This window comes from Fundulus heteroclitus, chromosome 23 (assembly GCF_011125445.2).
Source record: "Fundulus heteroclitus isolate FHET01 chromosome 23, MU-UCD_Fhet_4.1, whole genome shotgun sequence".
NCBI classification, from domain to species: domain Eukaryota; kingdom Metazoa; phylum Chordata; class Actinopteri; order Cyprinodontiformes; family Fundulidae; genus Fundulus; species Fundulus heteroclitus.
In genome coordinates, this window is record NC_046383.1 from 21,838,743 (window position 1) to 21,860,688 (window position 21,946).

The 21,946-nt window shown below is 39.6% G+C and overlaps 2 protein-coding genes across 2 annotated transcripts; both read right to left on the reverse strand.

Annotated features, from left to right (window-relative positions):
• Window positions 1-3,046: 3,046 nt before the first annotated feature.
• tmco6 (transmembrane and coiled-coil domains 6) lies at window positions 3,047-9,646 on the reverse strand. Its single transcript, XM_036127524.1, has 12 exons — window positions 9,470-9,646; window positions 7,654-7,754; window positions 7,473-7,585; window positions 7,195-7,378; window positions 6,987-7,091; window positions 6,480-6,571; window positions 6,242-6,358; window positions 6,028-6,142; window positions 5,511-5,691; window positions 3,702-3,796; window positions 3,225-3,613; window positions 3,047-3,132 (listed from the first exon to the last, which is right to left on the reverse strand). Exons 1-11 carry the CDS (start codon window positions 9,558-9,560, stop codon window positions 3,425-3,427), a joined length of 1,383 nt encoding a protein of 460 aa, XP_035983417.1. The 5' UTR covers window positions 9,561-9,646; the 3' UTR covers window positions 3,047-3,132; window positions 3,225-3,424.
• A 1,694-nt stretch (window positions 9,647-11,340) lies between these two features.
• tcof1 (treacle ribosome biogenesis factor 1) lies at window positions 11,341-20,532 on the reverse strand. Its single transcript, XM_021312366.2, has 8 exons — window positions 20,281-20,532; window positions 17,621-17,673; window positions 17,438-17,508; window positions 15,452-15,528; window positions 15,182-15,356; window positions 12,637-14,238; window positions 12,464-12,564; window positions 11,341-12,367 (listed from the first exon to the last, which is right to left on the reverse strand). The coding sequence occupies exons 1-8, from the start codon at window positions 20,386-20,388 to the stop codon at window positions 12,338-12,340; spliced, it is 2,217 nt and encodes a 738-aa protein (XP_021168041.2). The 5' UTR covers window positions 20,389-20,532; the 3' UTR covers window positions 11,341-12,337.
• Between the last annotated feature and the right edge of the window lie 1,414 nt (window positions 20,533-21,946).

Below are 21,946 nucleotides of genomic sequence, written 5' to 3' on the forward strand. Positions count from 1 at the left end.
CATCGCAACTCTAAATGCAAAACAACTAGAAGGCTCTCTGAGAGTTTCTTCAGTTTATAAAGACATTTCTTTTTGCATTTTTAGTGGAGATTTTTCCATTGGTGATTTATGCAAGTGCTCAAGAACATTTCAAACACTTTTCTCTGCCAGTGAACTAAACAAATTGTATTTCACTGTTGTCTATAAACATATATTTCATGAAAGACAATGCAGCAGGAAAACACCAAATTGAAACAGAAAAACCCCCCTCAGACAAAGTAGAATGTTTTTTGTATTTAATGCAAACATTAATCAAAGTAAAAAAATGCTTTACTGATAAAAAAAAAGATGCACACACAGCAACAGGAAATGGTGTAATCTTATTGCAGAAATCCTGAAAATGTACTTCGCGCAACACTGAAAAGTAACTGCATGCAAATCATTATTTTCAAATCACTGATAAAGTTTAAAAGCACGTGTCTGTAAGCAAGCATGAAGAACGAAGAACAGTCAAACAAGTGGATTAGAACTGTAGAAGTGATCCTTATAAAAGCAACATAATTCAGCAGTAACTCAAATGATTAAAGACTGGATCAGATGGTTAGTGCAATAATTGTACAATAATTTCTCTGGTATTTATTTTTTACTTTTACTCTTGGCATTTGACATTTCTTGGCAATCCTTTGTTGTTTCAGAACTAAATTAAATTATCTTATCCACCCCCCACCTCCCCCCCCCCAACTGTACAACGTCAAATTCAATCAAATCATACAGACAGATTGGTCAAAAAGTTTCCTACCTAACCCAGCAGATTGACAAGTCTTGACAAGCAGTTTTTACTCCATGCCAAAACATTTCTACAAGAAAAATCATTGGTTCTATGTAATACTCTGTGAAACTAATTTTGGGATTTTCATAAGATCTAAACTTAACAAAAATAAATTATGAAAACATGTCACCCTGGGAGGAATAAATGAAAAATGTCACGTTTCACTTAAATTAATTTATTAAAATAAACAACCCTTTGGACAAAAAGTTATTGAGTTGCACTTACATGTCACACAATTCCAAACAAAGTTGTACTTACATTACATTACATATAAATACTGTACAAACCCATTGTAGGAAAATACAATTTAATACAATACACTGTTTTACTGGTTTTATGACTTATGGTGTCCTGGCAGATTCAATGCTGCATATTTTGCTTGTCCTAGTTATAAAGCACAAAGTCGGAAAAGTGAGCTCCACGGATATTTGCAGGCTGATTGCAATAGCCAGTATTGTATCAAAGGTCCTATAAATAATTATTTTGGATAGAATAAATGGGTTTGTTTCAGTTTGGTTATTAACCAAAGCATGGCACTGACGTGCATATATGCACTTAAGAAATAGCAAATCTGTACAGGGCCAAAAACTCATCTGTCTTTATGTGTTTTATTGATGCTTCTAGTAATAGTAATATCATCTTTATTGTCATTGAAACATACTTTGAAACATAGATTACAATGAAATTTGTTCTCTGCTTTTAACCCATCCCCTTGGGGAGCAGTGGGCTGTCATGTGTGGCGCCCGGGGAGCAGTCTGGGGTTAAGGGTCTTGCTCAGGGACCCAGAGTGCAGGCGCTGGGAATTGAACCGGGTACTTGCATCCTTCCGAGTGCAAGCGCGCTGCTCTAACCACTAGGCCAGTACTCCCCATACACTGAGACACAATTTAGGTAGGCAATTTGGGGTTAAATGCCTTGGCCGGGGGTACATCGACATGTGGCAAGGGAAGCTGGAATCAAACCCACAACCTTCTGATTGCCAGACAACTACTCAACCCATCAAGCCACAGTTGCCCTTAATATCTAAAAGGTGTGTTGCACAAGTTTTGAGGTTTAATATGTATTTTCTTTCCCACATATGCCTTTACAATTTACTGATGTGTTAAATGAGTTATCTTCTATTTACCTCAGTTGGTTCTATAGGCCCCATTAGTCAGTCAGTCAGTCAATGAGAGAGAGATATGAGCCGAATCCTTTGGGCAAGCATGTGACGCGCCGCGCGCTCTCATTCAAACTGTTCAACCTGTTGTTAAACTGTTACTTTGTTGGGAGTCTTTGCTGCTACTGAGGCATTAGAGAACACTGACACAAAAGACCAGCAATAAGCTCTTCTCAGACCCCATCAGACTCCATACAAGAGTAAAAAAAAAATCTCTAATGCGACAAAAAGGGCAAAATTGGACTCAGATCGGTAAAGAAAGAAAACCAGAGTAAATATCAGGGCAGTTTTCATGCTATGGAGGGATCTCAGTTCTGCCCTGGGAATGAAAAGGGACCTGCGGTTGGCCCTGTTTTTGTTAAAAAGATAAGAAGCTGGGACAGAGATATTTTTACCTCTGACAAAATCTGTATCTGCTGCGTTGGGAGCGCTCATTCAGCAGAAATAGCTAATCCAGTCAACTCCGCCTGATTTCCAACCAACAACTTGATAACTCTTGATAACAATCCACAGAGTTCATGCGCTGGCTCGCTCGTCTTTTTTCCGTGTTATTGGCGACTTGGGGGAGCCGTGAGTCCCTTTCCACTTCAGTCTCACAAACAGTGGCCTTGTTCTGGTTGCAAACCCCGCTATGAAGTTTATACCTGCCTGCAGTCGTAGCGAGGGTTGCAGCCAGGATGAGGGCGACCTCGTTCTAGCTGCAAAGACAGCGGACAGCGGTCTCACAGGCACCTCTGTCTGTGAGATTGACTGCAGAAGTGGAAAGGGAATCACGGCTCCCTTTCCACTAAGATATTTCATATTTTTGTGGTTAGTCAGTTTTTTTATGCAACTATGGACGTAAAGTTTGTTAATAAAGATGTATTATTATTATTATTATGAATAATAATAATATTACATAGTGGAAATGTAAACGTAATTTTACCTTTACAATATGACAAATTGTGCGGCACTAAAAAGCAAGAGTATGCAATGCATTGCTTTTAAAAGATCTTAAAAAGCTGCACTCAAAAATGAATTGTGCCGGTCTTTTAGCAGTAGGGAGATTGTAAAATGTAAAACAAGACAAAATGTAAGCATTTTCTCAGTGTCCTTTATCGATATGTCTCTTTATTTTATATCAAACGTCTTAGTGCGGGGTCGGGGTACCAGTAAAGATTTCCACCTGCAACACAAATGTTCACAATGATTTCTTGCAATCCCTGAAGTCAACAAATTTAACAACATTGAGACAAACACATAAAAGGTATAACATACTATTTTTAGGGGAGTATGTGCTGCTCCAAGAGGTAGGCTGCCCTTCGCCTCACTTCTCCTTCGCTGTTGTACTGAATGGCTTCTAAAACTGAGAGTCCACCTTGCCTCACAAACTGCTCCGCTATCTGCATGAAACATGAATATTTAACACAGATTAACGCAGTTACAGCAAAATAAATAAACAAATAAAACGAAATAAATTAAAAAATTTCCTTGCATACCTGTGGCGAGTTAACAATCATCATGAACAAGAGCTCCAGACTCAGAGTCACCATGTCTTGGTTGGCCATCTTGAGGGTGGCAGTGATGGCTGACAGCAGTCCGAGCTCCGCCAGCCGGGTGCAGAACTCCTTTTTCTTGTGGGCAACATTAGCTAAAACTCTTAGGACCTAAATGAAACACAAGAGAATGTTACATGTTGTACCTAAAGGAGAAAGCACAACAAATACCAGCGTTGGGCTTTTAAGTTTCACTCACCATCGTATTAATGCCCTGAGAAAAGGGCAGAAGCTCCACCAGTCTCGGCACCAGGTTGAACGTTAGGAGAGCGGCGCAGGATTCAGTGCAGTGGGCTGGAATAGAGAGGTTTGGCACACTTAGATTAACCCAGACCAGCAGTAACAGAGATTGATGCTTCTGATTAATTCCAAAGAACTGACGTAATCACTTGTTCGGATGATTTAAATGATAGTTTAACAACATAGTAAGGGATCCAAAACATTCAGACATGAAAGGATAACCAGATAACGTTTCTCTCTTACACAGCAACAACCTCTGCTCTTTTGGAGCTGCTTAGATCTTAGCAAATGCGGCTTTTTCACTTAGTCAGTTTTTCTTGTACAGGTTTTCCATATTTCATCACATTACAACTACAACTTTCAATGCATCTTGTTTGAAAAGTGTGTCTTGCATTTTATTCAGCACCTCTAAAAAAATTTTCCTGAAAAAAAGAAGCGTTTTCTGTATGAAGTACTGTCATCGGATCCGACGATTCACTTATTAGTTCAGGTTTTAGACTTAGACTGGGCCATTCTAGCATGACTAGAGTGGCACAATAAAACCAGTAAGTATTAAATAAAAGGTCCCTGGGTGCAATTGCAAATACACTGCTTGAACAGACTTCCTGTGGCTTTTATTTCCAAAAATTTATTTATTTTCCGTGCTTTCAGTAAGGTCACAACTAATAGTTGTCATGTCGACAGGTTCTCCCACGCGACACGTGGATTCCCTACAGCTTATTTAGCTTTAGTTGGATGGTCACGTCCAGGTTTGCAGTTGAAGACACTTTTTCCATTTACGATTGTTAGGTTTTATGTCCAGACATTCAAAAATAATCTATAGGCTATCTGTGGTTTAAGCTTCTATACAATTGTATCTCTAACCTGTGAAAAGTATTTAATTGTCATTGCGTGTTAACTTGGCGAAATTCCAAATTATCCATTATTTTGCGTTATTCTATTATATAAAACCACAATACCATTGATTAAAGTTTATGGTTGTAGTGTGACAATATGTTAAAAACCTTTTAGCAGCATTAATACTTTTGCAAGGCACTTTAAGTCTAACAATAATGCTCTAAGAATATTGACATTTACAGCAGCGCCTCCATGTTCAGCAGTCTTGCTGATGTGACATATAAACCCAATAGGTGTCCCTCCCAGATGCTGTTCACGTCATGCAGGTACAAAAACGTAACTTATAACCACAGTAGCTGTGTTTCCATCCAATTATTTTTTTCCGCCAACATTGCAAAAAAGAAAATGCGCGTCAGACATATTTCCATCTACTGGTTTATAGTGGACTACCAGGCGACGCACAGCGTAATGACATCATACATTGTAATAAACAGGAAGTGGCAGTTACTAACTAGCACGGACCACAGATCAGTAATGGAGCGGGGCCTTAATGAATATGCTGATTTTTTTAATTTTTCATGGATGAGAATTGCTCGTGTCTCTTCGTCGGTCCAAACGTACCGGTTGTTGCTTCCAGGCCTGTTTTCGAGCGTTATGGGAAAATCTGGGAAGAGGCCGGCAACAGAAACAGCTGATCAGTCATGTGAGGTAAGCGGTCGCTACATCAGAACTGATTCGACAAATGTTTCCATCTCCTCTTTAGCGTATTTACATTTTTCGAAAAAGTCAAAAACTTTTTTTTTGTGAAATTAGTGAGTTACATAGCATTTTGCTGTTTCCATCAACCTTTGCTAAGGCGATCTTTCAAAATACGCATTGAAAAAGGTTGACGGAAATGCAACTACTGACTGAGATTGGAGATGAATCAAACCTGTGAGGTTGTTGAGGACCCAGGCCGCCTCTCGGGCCAAGGCCGGCAGGGGTTGCAGGAAGGCAAAGACAAATTGACACAGTGGCGCCACGAGATGAACATCACCCAGCTGAGCGCTCAGAGCTTCAACAGGGCAGGACGGCAGGAGGTTTCCAACACACCTCAGTAGAGGACACACGAGCTACAGGGGACATTTTTTTCACTCATCAGTTATAACGGCACAAAATTAGCGACATTTCAAAGTGGGAATAAAAGAACAACTACTAATTACCCAAATGAATGCTTTACATCTTTTTCTTGGCTGATATTTGAAATAAAACAGGATGTACTCCTAATCTGCCCTTTTAAACTAACATGTCTAGTTTGCATTGGGAAAGATTTCAAATCTTGATGTATAGAAAATACGACAGAAGGTCAAAAGTAAACCCATGTTAAATTCTCATTACTTTAATATTAAAAACAACCAGTGTAATGTGACAAACTGAACATAAAAGCTTAAATCCAAGAATTTACATACCAGCTCTATACCTTGCTCAGTGTTTCCATCACCCACAGCTCCACCTAGTGACACTAATAAGGAACTGCATTTCCTCAGAGCCCCTTGTGCCAACAGCACTCTGTGATCCTCGGTGCTGCCGGTAAATGCAGGCGTATAGATAGAAAACAAATATTATAAGCATGAAACGTGCAACGATAACAAACAGCGCTTCATGGTATTACAAAGTTTTCACCTTGATGTGAGGGAGTGCAGACACCAGGCGCACTCTACAGCAGGAGCCAGACCAAACTCGGGGTCCGGGGTAAGGACAGATAACAGCAGTGAAGGTAAGTCGGAGGCCAGGACCATCCTGCATGCAAACAGAAAAGTGTTTCAGAACAAACAGATGTGTATAACGTTTAAGGTATCTCTGATGTGTGGCTGAGAGCGTTGCTTTCCCCAGAGGACCCTGAAGCCACGAGCTTACTGACGGGATAACTTTCTGCGCCGCGTCTTTGGTCTGCAGAAGCTGAAAGAGGGCGAAGCCTGCCGCCTCCACCACAGCCAGGCTATGTCTCTGGTTCTGCGACGGCAAGTAGAAAAAGACGCATTCGATTACAGACCGCATGCGCGTTTTAAGACCTTTAAATACCAAAAACATTTACCTTCTTGATTTAATGGTCTGTATTTGCTACAAATCATTACACAGCAAGAGAACTGGTTTACTTATTTGTTTTGCCAACTTTAAAACCCAAACACTGAATGCTTATTCTTTAAAGCTCACTTAGTCATTTTAATTTGTAGAAAGCTTCATTCTGTGCGTAACAGGTCAGATTTAGGAGTCTCCAGGCCTTGTTTGGCACCTAAATCTCACCCCGTTTCAAAACTATAAACAAATCCAGTCTAAAACTTATCCTCGGGTTCTCCGCTCATGACGCTGGACCTTTTGATTTAAATAAAATTATTTCTTATTGTCATTATCAACACTGACAGCCTACCTGCATACAGCTGGCCAGGGCTGGTATGATTCCCTGGGCCAGAAGCCTCTCTTTCACGGCCTCACCGTCTGGGCAGACATTACCCAGTGTGTACAGGCACAGCTCCTGGGCAGACAGAAATGTGCACAAACCGCAAGTTAGAAACAGTCTCTGCAATAACACAAGGCGTCTAATAATTACGAACACGAGATGTTGGGCGAGCACCCACCGTAAACTTGGTGCTCTGGCCCGACAGGTACGTGAGCAGATAGGGAGTGGCGGGCAGAAAGGCGGACGCCACGCTGGCGTGCGGGGAGTGAGACAGCTCGTGGAGACAGCGGACAGCCAGCAGGCGGCGCCGCGCGTCGGAGCCGCTGAGGAGGCTGACCAGCAGGTGCATGCTGTTCTCCAGCCTAATGGCACACATTCAGACACACATTCAGACACACGTCAGAGGTAAAACCGACTGAAGTCTGTTTTCATGGCGACAGGTGCTTAAACCCGTACTTGATGAAGGTGAGTTGAGCTGATGGGCTACGCAGAGCTTTACTCAAGGCTCCTAAGAGGGCCTCTTTTTCTGTGCCGCTGTGCTGAAGCTGCTGGAGCAAGCGCACCACATCCTGGGGGAAAATGGAAATCAGCACATTCCTATATCGTCAAACATGGGGACAAGGCTCAGGAGACGTACCTGTTCTCCAGGTGTTATCTCCATAGAGTCCTGCTCTTCATCTTCATTAAGAAGGAGCCTCTTGCTAACAAGCTGGCTGTCTCTGCGGGCTTGTCTCAGCGCTGAAGCGGAAAGGACGATAAAAAAAACCCAAAAAACCACAATGGTTTAAAGCTCAGCAGTCTGCAAGAAGCCTATCATAGTTTACAACTTTTGAGATGCTCACTACTTTTTTAAAAACTGGAATAAAAAGTTTCTTTCACAAAAAAAAAAAAAGATTAATTTAGCTAATCTGTTAGTCAGTGATCTAACACAGGATTAACAGAATGTAACCATTTCCCACAGCCTCAATTTCCTGTCTGTACTTTTGTTCATTGTTGAAACTTGAATTTGTTCTTTTTTTCAAGGATTTCATACATACATCCACAAGGTCATTATCTATTGAACAAAGTTCACCCAAAATGAAAAGGCTGCGAGTGAATGAACTAAGTAGACTCCATAATTCAACAGCTTGCTGAACCACCTTTAGCAGCAATAACTTCAAGCAGTTTTCTTCTGAAAGACTTTTTCAGTTCAACACGGAGGAATTTTAGCCCAGCGTTTTTTCCACCTTTGTTTCCGTTCGTTGCCTTTTTACAGACAACCTGTGCACCGCTGGTCTTTGCCTGGGCCCTTGCAACACCTTGATTGCACTCTTGTGTATTTGCTGCTTTATTTGGGATTATTGTCCTATTTATGGCCCAGTCTGTGAATAAGTCTCAGCCATCAGACTAAAACCTTATTACAGAGTAATTTGGTATCCAGAGGAGGACGAGTAACCTAAATGACGGCGAGGCGTCGTGTCATGTGGGTACAAAGCAAGCCCTAATCGTTGCCCCTATTGCGACTAACCTTGAAAGCTGATGTAATTTATTTATGTGCTGGTATACTTGGTTCGTTTTTTGTTTTTTTTTACGATGGCCAGGAAGTGCAAACCAACAATACAAAACCTGAAACAGTTTTCACCAAACATTGCAACTTGTTTATTACCCAAAGTGAATGAAAGCACTCTGCATGCTGTAAAGACTAAAAAGAACCCCCCAAATGGGCTACAGATTTTTTTAACAGTTTTTTTTTTATTGTCTATCTATCTATCTAGCTCTGACATTGAAGAGAATTTGCAGCATTATAAACTGTCTTAAACGCTTTCTATCTCTAAAGAACCCTTTCCCTTGCAGACTTTTGTTGCTTTACATTTGCAGTCGGATCTCGGAAATCCCGACTTCAGATCGAAAAAAACTACTGTAACAGGTGGAAAGTAAAGCTTTAAAGGACGCTTACAATATTTACTAGGAATAAAACAACAGCTTTCCTGGCCATCAGCATTTTGGAATATTAACCTTTAGTTTATTTTGTTTTTATGCTGGAATCCCGACTTCTCCGATTGTGTTAACTGGAACGCCTTTTACTCGGGTTTATCCCATTCTCAGCGCCTATTTTGGTTTTCCGAGGCAGCTTTACAGCCTTTCTCAGATCAATCAATCAATCTCTATTTGTAGAGTACTTTTCATACAATGAAGACAGCAGACAAATACAGGCTAAAGAAAGAAACAAGAGGTGAAACGCATTTGTGTTCATGAGGATAATAATGAGTAACAGCCCTGCTTATATCTCCCCCCGCTGGCATCGTGTTGACGCATTAACAGGCTCCAGATCAGCAAACATCCCCTTATGAGGTGGTTCCACTATCTGCTGATGGTCAGTTTGTGACGCACAGAAGCTGCTTTATTTTCAATGAAACAAGTCGGGCTGTACTTAGTTTATCCACGCATCCATGATTGACAGCGAAGTAGTTTACCTCTTTCTTTCTCTCTCCTCCTCAGCCTGAGCTCCTCCTGGCTTCCAGCATGCCGACCCGCTTTATGGCAAACTTTCTTTAACCTCCACATTTCATAGGCAATAACACACAATTAAACATTAAAAAAGCAAACTTTACATCAGATACTCAGTTCATTATCGGAGGTGCAGCCAGCACTGTAACCAGGCGAATGCCATTCTTCTTCTTTGATATTTCTTGGCGGTTGGCAAACAACTAAATTGTCGCATTACCGCCACCTCCTGGTGGCAGAATGACTCACGGGAATTAAATTATATTGTACAGCAGTATTGTTATTAGATAACGAAATATTGTCTGATAAATGTTATTTTTTTAATTACTTCTAAATAAATCAACTAAACATTACTTCTATTTGCATTTTGAATTAATCATTATCTCTCTTCCTCATATTTTTTTGTTTTCACAGTGCAACATAACATGCTCTATTGTTCCCTCTATTCCACAGTATTCACATTTACCATTACAATGTTTCCCTAAAATAAGAAGAGTGAAACTGAACCCAGTATGCCCAAATCTGAGACAAGAAATTACTGCTTCTTCCTTCCTTGTCCTTCCTGTTATCATTTCTCCTGTCTTCTTTTCTTTCTCCCATTCCTTTTGTCATTTATCCATAATTTTCTGTTTAATTAACCTTTTTATTTCTATTTTACTAAAATTAATAGCTAAATCTACTGATAAATTTAAATAAAAACTTTAATATACTCCTAGTATTGGTCTATAAATCCCTGAATGGCTTAGCACTAAAACATCACAGACTAGTTATCACTGTATGAACCATCCAGACCTCAAAGACCTGGGTTTGATTTTCAGCCCTTGCAAACTATAGCTGGTAATTGTAGGCAACAAACACTTCTGCTTCTTTGAGAAGCAACACATTATAACACGTGGCGAAAAGGCTTTGAAACTGAACTTCTTCAGTCCTCAGTATCAAGCTCTGATTTCATGGACGATGAAATAGATTTCTAGACCTGGATTTTGGTCTAAATTAACATTAAGGGTTAGGACACATCATGCAGAATCCACATTTTTAGCTCTTAAATGTATTTTATTGTGGACTTGGAGTCAACGCATAGTTCTGCTGCTTTAAAATGCAAAGAAAAATAAGGCCCACGATGGTTACATTTAACAGAAAAAGGCTTATTGTAAACTTTTCCAGTCCTCAAATGCCTACTCCAGCTTCCCAGTTGACGAGGAAATCTTCTGGTGAAGCCTTTGATTTTGTAGGCAACGGTGGTGTTGTGGAGAGCATAGCTGCTTGCCAAGCAGTTGACCTCGGTTTGATTCCCAGCCATTGCAAGCTATAGGTGAAAATTTTGGGCTTCTTCTACTTTAAGGAGCAACGCATAATAACACAAGCAGAAAAGGCCTTAAAACTGAACGTCAGTCCTCAATCTCTAGCTCTGAATTCATAGACTATGCCTTCCCTTTTGTTGACCTGGATTTAACCATTTCATGACTTTATCGTAACATTAAGAGGGACATATGCAGAATCCATTTTTTAGCTTCCAAATACATATTGTTGTAGACTTTGAATCAAGACACACCTCTGTTGCTTTAGGCTATTTTTTTCTTACAAGTCAGATCTTCCAATCCTCAAATGCCAACTCTGGCTTTCCAGTGTAAGGTGACATTTTCTGGTAAATCCTTGTGGCAATGGTAGTATAGCGGTCATTATAATATTTTGCCAAAGAGCTGACATGAGCCTGATTCCCAGCCATTGTGTGTTATAACTGGTAGAAACTCATACAGTACTGCATAACCCAGACAGTCAGTCATGTATTACTGATGGGAATCTCGACAGTCTGGTCAGATTAAAAAAAAAAAAGTCAATGTAAGTTATTTTATTCACCTTGTTTAATGGACAATTTGCATCACAAACTGTGCCACTTGTTCATCTTTTTAAAAAACAAACAATTATTTGACATATTTTCAATCCACTGAATATACATATGTAGTGAAATTGAAGGTTGTATTTTTTTTTTTAGCAAGACATTCTGCTACTGCAATAAAAGAAAGTGTAAAAACCTAGAAGTTGTGACACGCGATCCTGTCAGGTGGAAGAAAGCATGCGGCTAAGATTGTTATTCATGTCGAGAAGAAAATACTGAATTCTTATGACTGAGAGCTCCTATAAGAAAAACTGTTTTTCATTCCGGTCCAAGTTCTGGTATGTCTACCATTTCTGAGAGCAGAAATCACAATTCATAGTTTTTGATATGGTAGAACCAAATAAAGGATACTGTCCATATGTACTGTAGCAATTAAATGCTCTACATGGTACAACACTAGAGGGAAGACGAGTACAGTCTAATACAAAACTATGGTGTTTATTTTGTATTACAAGCAGTCATGTGGTTGAAATGTTGCAATAAAATAATCTTTGTTGGAGAAAATAAGCTTTTTAAAATACCCTAAACCCACACAAAAAAAAAACAATCATAAAACTTTCCTTAAATACAAAGCTGGTAAAAATGTTTGCCTATTTTCCTTATCCGCAAAATATTTGTGTTACACAGAATACATCTGGACGAGTAAATTAAATACAGTTCTTGAATCACGATAAAAAGTGAACTCTGGGTTCAGGGAATTCCTTTAGATGGTTCCCAGGTGAACTTCAAGACACTAACGGAGCATATGGAGAAACACACATTTACTTCTTACAGAGTGCTTTAAAAAAGTATTTAAAAAAGTAAAAACTGTACCACAGTTAAAATATCCATTGCTATTTACAGTTTTTCACGGGGAGCTTCTAACCGTGCAGTCCTGGTTAGACAGGGACAGAAATGGCGAACGGCTTCGTCCTGAGCAGGGTGGAGGACTCGGGTCCTGTCAGGACTCTGTGCTCTTGGATTTTTTTTTCTGTGGAACAAGAGAAATTTCCGTCATGATTGAACAGCAATGGAATTGATCATTTGGGAGTTCATTAAAAACTGCTGATCCTGGGTGTTTTTGTACCTTTTTGTGGACGTCGACTGAGTTGGTTTGTGTTGCTGAGACGTCTTGTGGAGAAATGTCAGCTTCCTCCGGGAGCTTGTCTGTTTTTAATTTGTTTTTCTCTGAAAGAAAGACGAGATATTGGTAACCAAACTCAGAGAAATTGCCTTTATTACATTAGGCTACTGACTCACTTTTCTTCTTCTTTTTTGCAGGAGTTGTGGTTTCCAGGCTGCACTCTGATGTCTCTAGTGTAGATTTATTTTCAGTACAACCACCTTCATCGTTGGGGTTCTCTTCTTCTACCGACCGCTCTAAATCGTTCTTATCGGACTTCTCGTTCTTGTGTTTTAGTTTCTTTTCCCGAGCCACTTCCTCTGGGACTTCTTCGCTGCCAACAGACTCATTTTTCTTCTTCTTCTTTTTTGCAGGAGTCGTGGTTTCCAGGCTGCACTCTGATGTTGCTAATGTAGATTTATTTTCAGTGACACCACCTTCATCGTTGGGGTTCTCTTCTTCAACCGTCTGCTCTAATTCGTTTTTATCGGACTTCTCATTCTTGTGTTTTAGTTTCTTTTCCCGAGCCACTTCCTCTGGGGCTTCTTCGCTGCCAACAGACTCTTTTTTTTTCTTCTTCTTCTTTTTTTTCTCACTCATTTGCTCAGAATTTTCTTTATCATCAACATTTTGTTCGATTGTTAAATTTCCCTCCACATTTTTCTTCTCTTTCCTTTTCTTTGCCTTCTCTCCCTCAACATTTTGCTCGGATTTCTCGTTGTCTCCAAGTTCATTTGTATTTATTATTTGCTCTGCATTTGCTTTTACATTATCATTTGTTTGTTCTGCATTCCCTTCATTATTAACCATCCCTTTCTTCTCTTCCTTTTTTTCATCTATTTGGGTGGAATTTTCCTTGTTGCCCGTTTTCTCTTTTTTCTTCTTTTTCTTTTTCTGACCTATTTGCTCTGAATGTTGTTCATCTATAATGTTTTGCTGAATGTTTGCTTCCTCTGCCGCAGTTACATGCTCTAAATTTCCCTCCGTATTGTTTTTCCCTTTCTTTTTCTTTGCTTTTTTATCCTGAGCACTTTGCTCAGAGTTCTTGTCGATTCCAACTTCAGTTGCAGGTAGGTTTATTTCTCCAACTAGTTGCTCTGTATTTCCTTTATCACCAGCCGTATTTTTCTTTGTCTTTTCACCTGTTTGAGCTAAATTTTCCTCACTTCTGGCTTTCTCTTTTTCCTTCTTTTTTGCTTTCTTTTTCTGTAAACCTAACTCGGAAATGTTCTCATTGGTACCGTTGCTCTCTCCAATCTTTCCTACTTCGTTCTCTGTCTTCGCATCTTCCCGCTCTGTGATTTCACTCCTCTTCTGCTTCCTGTCATTTCCTGTTCCATCACCATTTGTCTTCCCTTCTGTCTTGTCCTCCTTTTCTTTCTTTTTCTTCTTTTTCTTGGGCTCAGGTGCCACCTCTGTTCCATCTGTTTTATGGTCCTCGGCGTTCACAGGGACAGACATTTCTTGTAATTGTGTTGGTTTTTCAGGTGGAGGCATGGAGGTGTCCTCTACACTTTTTGCTCTTTTATTTGGGCTCTTCTTTGCCGTATTCTTCTTCGTTGGTGTCTGTGTCGCAGCTTTCTCCTCGCCCTTTTCCTTCTGTATAACCGTCTCACCCTTTTGCTGGACAGGCGTGTTTGCTTTGGACAGAGGCTTGGCTCGTGACTTTCTGACTCTCTTTTTCTTAGGTTCAGGGGCGGTCAGAGCGTCGATGGTTTCCAACTTGGCGACGTCGGCCTCTGCAGAGACGCGGCAAAAAGAAACTTGGCTGAAAGATCCAAATATCTATGGGAGTCACAGGTCACTTTAACCTTTTTATGTTTTGCTGGGTTACATTCACAAACTTCAATGTCAATTTGGAGATTTTATGACACAAGATAAAGAGGTGCATAATTGAAAAGTATCAAAAATTATATACAGCATTAATTTAAAAAGAAAAGATAACCTGTTAACAGGACAAAAAATAGTCATACGCTTCCACCATTCTGGCCTTTATAGCATGGTGTCAAGAAGAAAGCATTAAAAAGTAAATTTTGCAGGTAGGAGCCATTAAGAAAAAGGTTTTCTGCTCAGACGATTCCAAAACTGAACTTTCGGGCCTACATAGTAAAAGTAGGCAAGAGAGGACGATAACTGACACCCCAAAAGCACCATCTCCACTGTAAAACATGGTGGCGGCAGCATCATGCTCCCAGGATATCTACCTGGTCAGAGCTGATGGGGAAATGAATGGAGCTAAATATAAAGCAATGCTGGATAAAAATCTGTCAAACGTTTTTCTGCAGGGCAAAAAACTCCTAAGATACTTAGACCCAGTCAAGACCTAAAGCTAATCTGTGAAGACTTGAAAACTGATGTTCACATACTCTCCGTATCCAATGTCACTGAGTTTGGGCTATTTTGGAAAGAAAAAACGGACAACGAATTTCTTCTCTAGACGTGTAAAGGTGGCAGAAACATATTCAGAAAAACTTGCAGTTGTAACTGAGGCAAGCCGTCCCTGTTAAGTGTTGAATCAGAGGGGAGCTGAGCGTACATATGGCACGCATCTGAATTTTGTTCTGCCTGTTTCACCTGTTGTTGTGATGAGACACAACGTAAAAAAAGTCCGAGCCGTACGAATATTTTAGCACAGCGAGATACAAATATTCATTTTGCCTAAACAAACTCAACTTTACAGACCTGTGAACTGGTAAAGCAGTTTCTTCCACTTCTCGACGTCCAGACTGCTGTCAGAGTCTGAGCCATCACCCACAGCAGCTGCAGCTGTTTCTGTTGTGTTAAGCTTGGATTTCTTCGCTTTAGGTACACTTTGGCCTGCCTTTTCATCAGCTTTTTTCCTTTTTACTGGAACAGACTTATAAAAAAAAAAAAAGAAAAAAAACAGTGAAAAGTAACTGGAGGTATTTAAGAAGTGCTACAAAAAGAAGAGGATGGTACAGCAAGGTTTACCTTCTTTGGTGATGACTGAGGCAAGCTGAGGTTTTTAACTGTCTTTTCTGTCTTCTTTTTAGGTGTGGCTGACTTGGCTGTAAATGACAAGCAGACAAAAAATAAAAAAAAAAGGATCTGAATACTTCTAGGGGTCGAAATCTCAGCAATACATACAAACATACTCTTTTTTTGGACCACATTTGGCAATCCGTAATTTATTACAATGGAGATATAGAACCAATGTACATATGGGGTTATTGTTTGATAAAACTGTTGTCATTGCACATTTTACAAAACAGGAACACAGTTCAAAACATAGAGAAAATAAATGTTTCTTTTTACAGATCAGAATGGTCTGATCATGAATCCTCATGGGTTACCAGTATGACAGAAAGATAAAATGATTGAGCACTGATGTTGCTTTTGTACTATGCGTCAAACACTGTCTACTAGGTGGAAAACATACCTAAATACATGGATAAAAAGGCCATTCATGCTCGAAAACCCTCTAATGTAACTGAATTAGGTCAATTGTGCAAAAATGAGTGGGCCAAAATTCCTCCAGGACGCTGTAAAAGCCTCATTGCACGTTATCGCAAACGCTTGGTTGCAGTTGTTGCTGCTAAGGGTGGCCCAACCAGTTATTAGTTTTAGGGGGCAATCACTTTTTCACACAGGGCCATGATGGTTTGGATTTTTTTTTTCACTTTTAATAATAAACACCTTCATTTACAAATTGCATTTTGTGTTTACTTGTGTTGTCCTTGACTATTGTTTAATTTGGTTTGGTGTTCCGAAACACTTAAGTGTGACAAACAAGCAAAGGAACAGGAAATGAGGAAGGAGGCAAACACTTTTTCACACCACTGTATGCAGATTCCACTGCGGGAGGACACCTTCCTGATTGGCTGCCAAGGAGCTGTGAGCGCATTGGACCAGCAGAGGACTGCCATGCCAATCAGGCCGATGATGAGGCCCACCTGCACCATATAAAAGACTCTTGGACTCATTCCTTCAGTGGGAAGCTAGCTAGTAGGAAGCTACTTGTGAAGTTGTCTTCCCTCTTGCTGCATTGGGTTGTTTAAACCACTTGTGCTTGCCTTGGGCTTTAAGTTGGTTTTGTTTTGGTTGAGGTTTGACCTTATAGTTGTTCAGGAGGTTTTGAGGCTCCCTTTGTGTGTACTTTTATTTTCTCTATTAGTCCTCTTGGGTGGTTTGAGTTATCCTTTATCTGACACGTTGAACCTTATGTATTTTCTTTTGTATTCAGCATACCCAAAGTTAGTAGCCATTTTCTTTGGTTCTATTAATTCTGTTAAAGTATTGTGTTTTGGTTATTGTAAAACCCTTCCCCTGTAAATAAACCCTTTCACATGTTACTCCGCTTCTCTGGACACAGTTTTGTTACCTCCTCTGAACCCCTAGACAGAGGGGGCGTAACACAGCCCATGTGGGTTTTAGTAGTTCTCTGTGTGAAGAATGTTATGTTGCGTGACATTTGACAGCTCTGCCTATGAAGTTTGATGCAGGAGTAGAGCAAAATGTGCTAAAATACAGGCCTAACAAGTCATCATTGACTTGTTAAATAAGCTCACCTGCCCCCCCACACGGATTGTAAACAAAAGAAAAGATTCAAAATTGTGCACAACCCCTCGCTAATCATATCAATATTCACTACTATTAGGGCTGAATGATAAAGAAAAAATGCATATGAATAAAATAGAAATAATATTTATCGGAATTGATAATTATCAAAAAAATTGGTGACAGAGTCTTCCTTTGTGATTGGCTAAGAGGATGTAATGACTGCAGTATTAACTGACATGATAGGCTGAAATGCAAACGGAAGGAAAACTGATGGAACTTTCTACTAACCCCTTTTCTTTCCTATCACACCACACGTCTATTGATCGCAGTATATTGTTATTGAATTATGGTCCGGCCCTAACTACTATCATTTCCAAAATTGTACAACCCTGTAAGAGAGCAATAGGAAGGCTTCACCTTTAGCAGAAGACTTTCCTTTTCCTGGTTTGGAGCATTTCGATGAGTTACGCCCTTTCCTTTTTGGGTCTCTGTCAGGAGAAAAAATATGGCCATGTTTTTGAAGGCAAAAAAAAATTAAATTACATAAAATAAGTTACAAAAACACAGCAAATCATTGTTTATTTAATAAAAAATACTCACTTTAACCATGAGTTATAGATGTCCAATAAAGACACTGATGGGCCTGTCTCCCCCTGCAGGAAATTAAAGAAATTTAGGGCAGACATTTAAAATATTTCATACCTCAAAACAGTTTTCTGATATTTTTTGCTTTTGAAGGAAAAACAAAGATAAATCAATAATATCTACATATTATAATATTATAAACTGCCCGATGATCAAGTTTAGCTGCATTTAGAGTAAATATGCCACCTTTTAAATTGGCTTTACTTTAATGGAGTAAAACAAAAAAACCTGAAACAATTAAGAACAAGTACCAGTGGTTCTCATATATTTATTTGACCTTATGGGTCAAAAAAGGACCAAGCTCGAACAGATTATGTCACAATATTTGAGTGATGGCCTTTTAAATGGCACATTGTTCTCAGTTTTGGTCTGAGCTCTTTCTGCTGCCATGAGCATCCTCAGTGGTAGAAATGTACGCCGCCGTGAACATTTCTGGGCATCCACAGTAGAGATCAATCAGTGAGGAAAAAATAAATAACTGTTTTAAACAAGATACAAAAACAGCGTTGAGAACATTATTTTTACATCTAACAAATCCTGTAAAATAAATAAAACTGAAGCTTTCTTTTTAATGTACATTTGTAGAATTTAATTTGATCAGAGTGTCTAGAAAATAATGTTAAGACTTCCTGTTTTTCTGGGTGATCAATATGTTAAATTTAATGATTGGCGGATCGCATGGTAAAAAGATGTGGATCGAGGACATAATTAACGAAGGTCATATGGTAATACTGCCAGAAAACACTGGCTCTTAGAGTTCATGGTGATATTATTTATTTTGACAAAAAATCTACTTCACTCAGTTTGCAGATGGATAATAACTGCTTATACAAAAAAAGAGGATTCAAAAGACCTATTATGAACTGATGCAAACAGATTTTTATCTATCTATCTATGCAATTTAACATTCTTTTTTTTTGTGTTCTAATTCTTTAATTATGTTTGTGCGCATTACAAATTTCTTCCAAATGTCCTGATGCAACCTTTCGTTAAGGCATGTCCAAACTCCAGCCCGGGGGCCATTTGGACTGATTTTGTGTAGCCCCCCCAACTGCATTCCAAGAAAGTTTTGGTCCTGCAAAAATTATTACAGGTTAAGATCTTATAATAGAAAATGTTAGATAAAACACTGTGTTCATCTTTTAATAACCACACTTTTGTATTCTCTTTAATATCATAGTAACTAGGATTATATCTATCTGAGGACTTTAACTCAAAAGCAAACATTTGTGCATTAAAACTAGTGTTGCACCGATACCAATACCAGTATAAGACGGGGCCCCGATCCAGCACTAAAATGGTGGTATCAGTATCGGCGAGTACCAACAAATAGGGCAGCGATACCATTTTGATGTTTGTTTGTCACTTGAACACAGCCTTCTCTCTCCCGACTACTATTATACATGTTATATAAGTTCATGGAAGTTGCACTATTTTGGCCTTTGAGAGCCAAAAGTTTATTCAACTATTGTCACCCATTCCAGGTTGGCAATAAAAAGTTCTACTACCCTAAGTAGTATGCAGTTCTTCATATATACACACACACACACATCAATTTCAAACAGATGGTATCGGTATCGGTCAATACTGCACAGCCAGGTATCGGTATCGGGGCCAGAAAATGGCATCAGCGCAACACTAATTAAAACCTGTTTTAAATTCACTTATTAAAATCAGCTAAATACAACAAGTGTTTTCAAAGAAATACTGGCATGAATCCTGTTCTTTATATTGCTAGACCAAAAATAATTCAGTTTTTTTGCAACAGAGCCTAAAATTATTTGCATAATGGGTGACCATATTTTAATAAAGCAAATAAGCAAAACCTGTTTTTTTTTGTTTTTTTTTTTTTTTTACTTTGGATCTATAGTTATTTACACATCCCATTACTTCAGATAATCTGGGAAAAAAAGATCATATTTTGAAGAGCTCGTAAAAAAAAAAAAAAAATCATTTTAGGTTGTTTTACGTATTTCTTTCTTTCTTTTTTTTACTTCTTTTTTAAACGTTTTTATCCGGTCTCAATTTTTTTGACCCTCGAGTCCTTTTGACTTGACAATTTCAGCCCAACTGCCAAAAAGTTTGGACACCTCTGCAGTCATAGCCTAAAGTTGTGGCTATATTTAAAAACAGTTAAAGTTGCCTTTCCCCCCTAAATTTAGCACAACGGCATTAAAACACAACATGCACATGTGTAATAACGCGGTTATATACCTACCAATCAAACACTACCTGCTTGGTTTTCAGCTTTAAGCGGTCTTTTCAGTCACAGCTTTACTTTCTATCAATGTTACTGAAGCAAATGACAGAAAGAGACTATTTTACAAATAGCTTCTAATGCGTGAAGGTATTTTTATCCAAATAACTATCTGCGCTGAAACAGCAGGAGTCTTAATCAGGTCTTAGGATGTTATCTGCAGAAGTTTTGTCACAATAAAGCATAAAAAGACATCATGAACTCACTGATCATCTGATGATTCGTGCTTTTTGAAAGTTTGGCGCATTTTTGCAAACTACAATGTTGCAAACTTCTAACCTAAGTGACTGTGTGTGTGTGTGTGTGTGTGTGTGTGTGTGTGTGTGTGTGTGTGTGTGTGTGTGTGGACTGTGTTGACCTGTGGGCTGTGCCTCTGGAGCTCCTCTGCAGCTGAAACGAAACCATGCTCCTTCAAATGGCGGTAGATCAGCTGGTTCAGGACCAGCTGTGTTGCGTTCACAGACATGTTCAGGTCGAAGAGAGATGACCAAACTACAACTACAGAAACGACGACGGTGTGCTTAAAACTAGCCACATGGTGCACGGCGTCGTTTAAACTGAACCCCGCATGGTGAACTCTACCGCAGGATGTATTTCTTTTCCCTTGCCGCGGTGCATCGTGGGAGATGTAGTTCATAGCGATGCGACCGCCTTTCTCCTTCCAGTTTCCACCCTTTTAAAACACATGATGATGATGAAATGTATCTGGATATACATTCTTTACGGATTATCAAAAACACACCTTAGAGGGAAGCAAATGAGTTCGTAATTGTAGGTCAGAATTACTTTGTGCTTATTTCGCAGTCAATTAAACAGCTTTTGAAACACAGCATGTGATATTATTTGCCATGAAGTAAATGTGGACTGAAGTACACTGATAATACTTCAGTCCACAGGACTGTATAGGTTCGGACCCGCACGGTGGCACAGGTTTCCCAGTACATGAAGGTTTCTCTCTGGGTACTCCGGCTTTCCCCCCACCACCCAAAAACATGCCGTTAGGCAGAGCTGAACCTGGACATTTGGGGGCCAAAACCACAATACGCTAGATTGTGAAAGATAGTGAAAAGCAAGCGATGTTAGCTATTGTATATCTTATGCACAACATGTTCCCTCAATGACAATTGTGTATCATATTTAACTGTTAACTGAGCACACAAACGGAAAATGCTGTGTGGTAAATGAGGGCACAGCCTGTGTTGTAAAGCGCCCTGAAAAACCTGGTTGGCTGAAAAGGATCAGTCCATTTACTTGTTGGTCTGAGTATATAGACCGATTCATTGTTATTGTTTTGATTTCGGTTTTTCGTGCTTGCGCACTTGACTTGTAGGCAAAAGGCGAACAAAATGGGGGACGAAAACAGAGAAAATGATGAGTTCTCGACGTATTTTTGTTCTTTAGATAACGTACCACAAGATCGTTATATGAGAAAGTTGATGGTTGATGGTATCAGATTGCCAGATCCACACAGCAAAAGCCTGAAGGGATGGAGTGAGTCTGTGAAATGATGGCCAAGGGTTCCGTACAGCGACATATACAGCTGCCTTATAAACATGCAGGCCAGTACAGACGAGAGAGCATGAAAGCCATGAAATCACTTGACGGCTACGATTATTTCATATCGGGACATGTTCGGACATGTTTGTGTAACACACTGGAGGACACGACTGTGAAAGCCAAGGCACCCCCATCCCAACGGGCCAACGACAAGCCACATGAGCCATGGGTGTGCCTGAACAAGAAGCAGGGATACATTATAGCTGCACATTGTACATGTGCATTATTTATTTTTATTTTATTACTTTTTCTAATGCGGACTGGTCGCCGCGTTTATCAGCTAAGTTGCTGGAAGCCAGGCAATAAACGCTGAAAGGTGACATGGCCACAGGTGGAAATAATTCATTAATTAACAGCAGGAGCAGCAACAGACACACTTACCGATGGAAGTTGTCAGATGGTCAATCCGCTGAACTTTCCGATCTGCTGGTTTGCATAAACCCAAAGAAAACCTTTGACCATCGCTA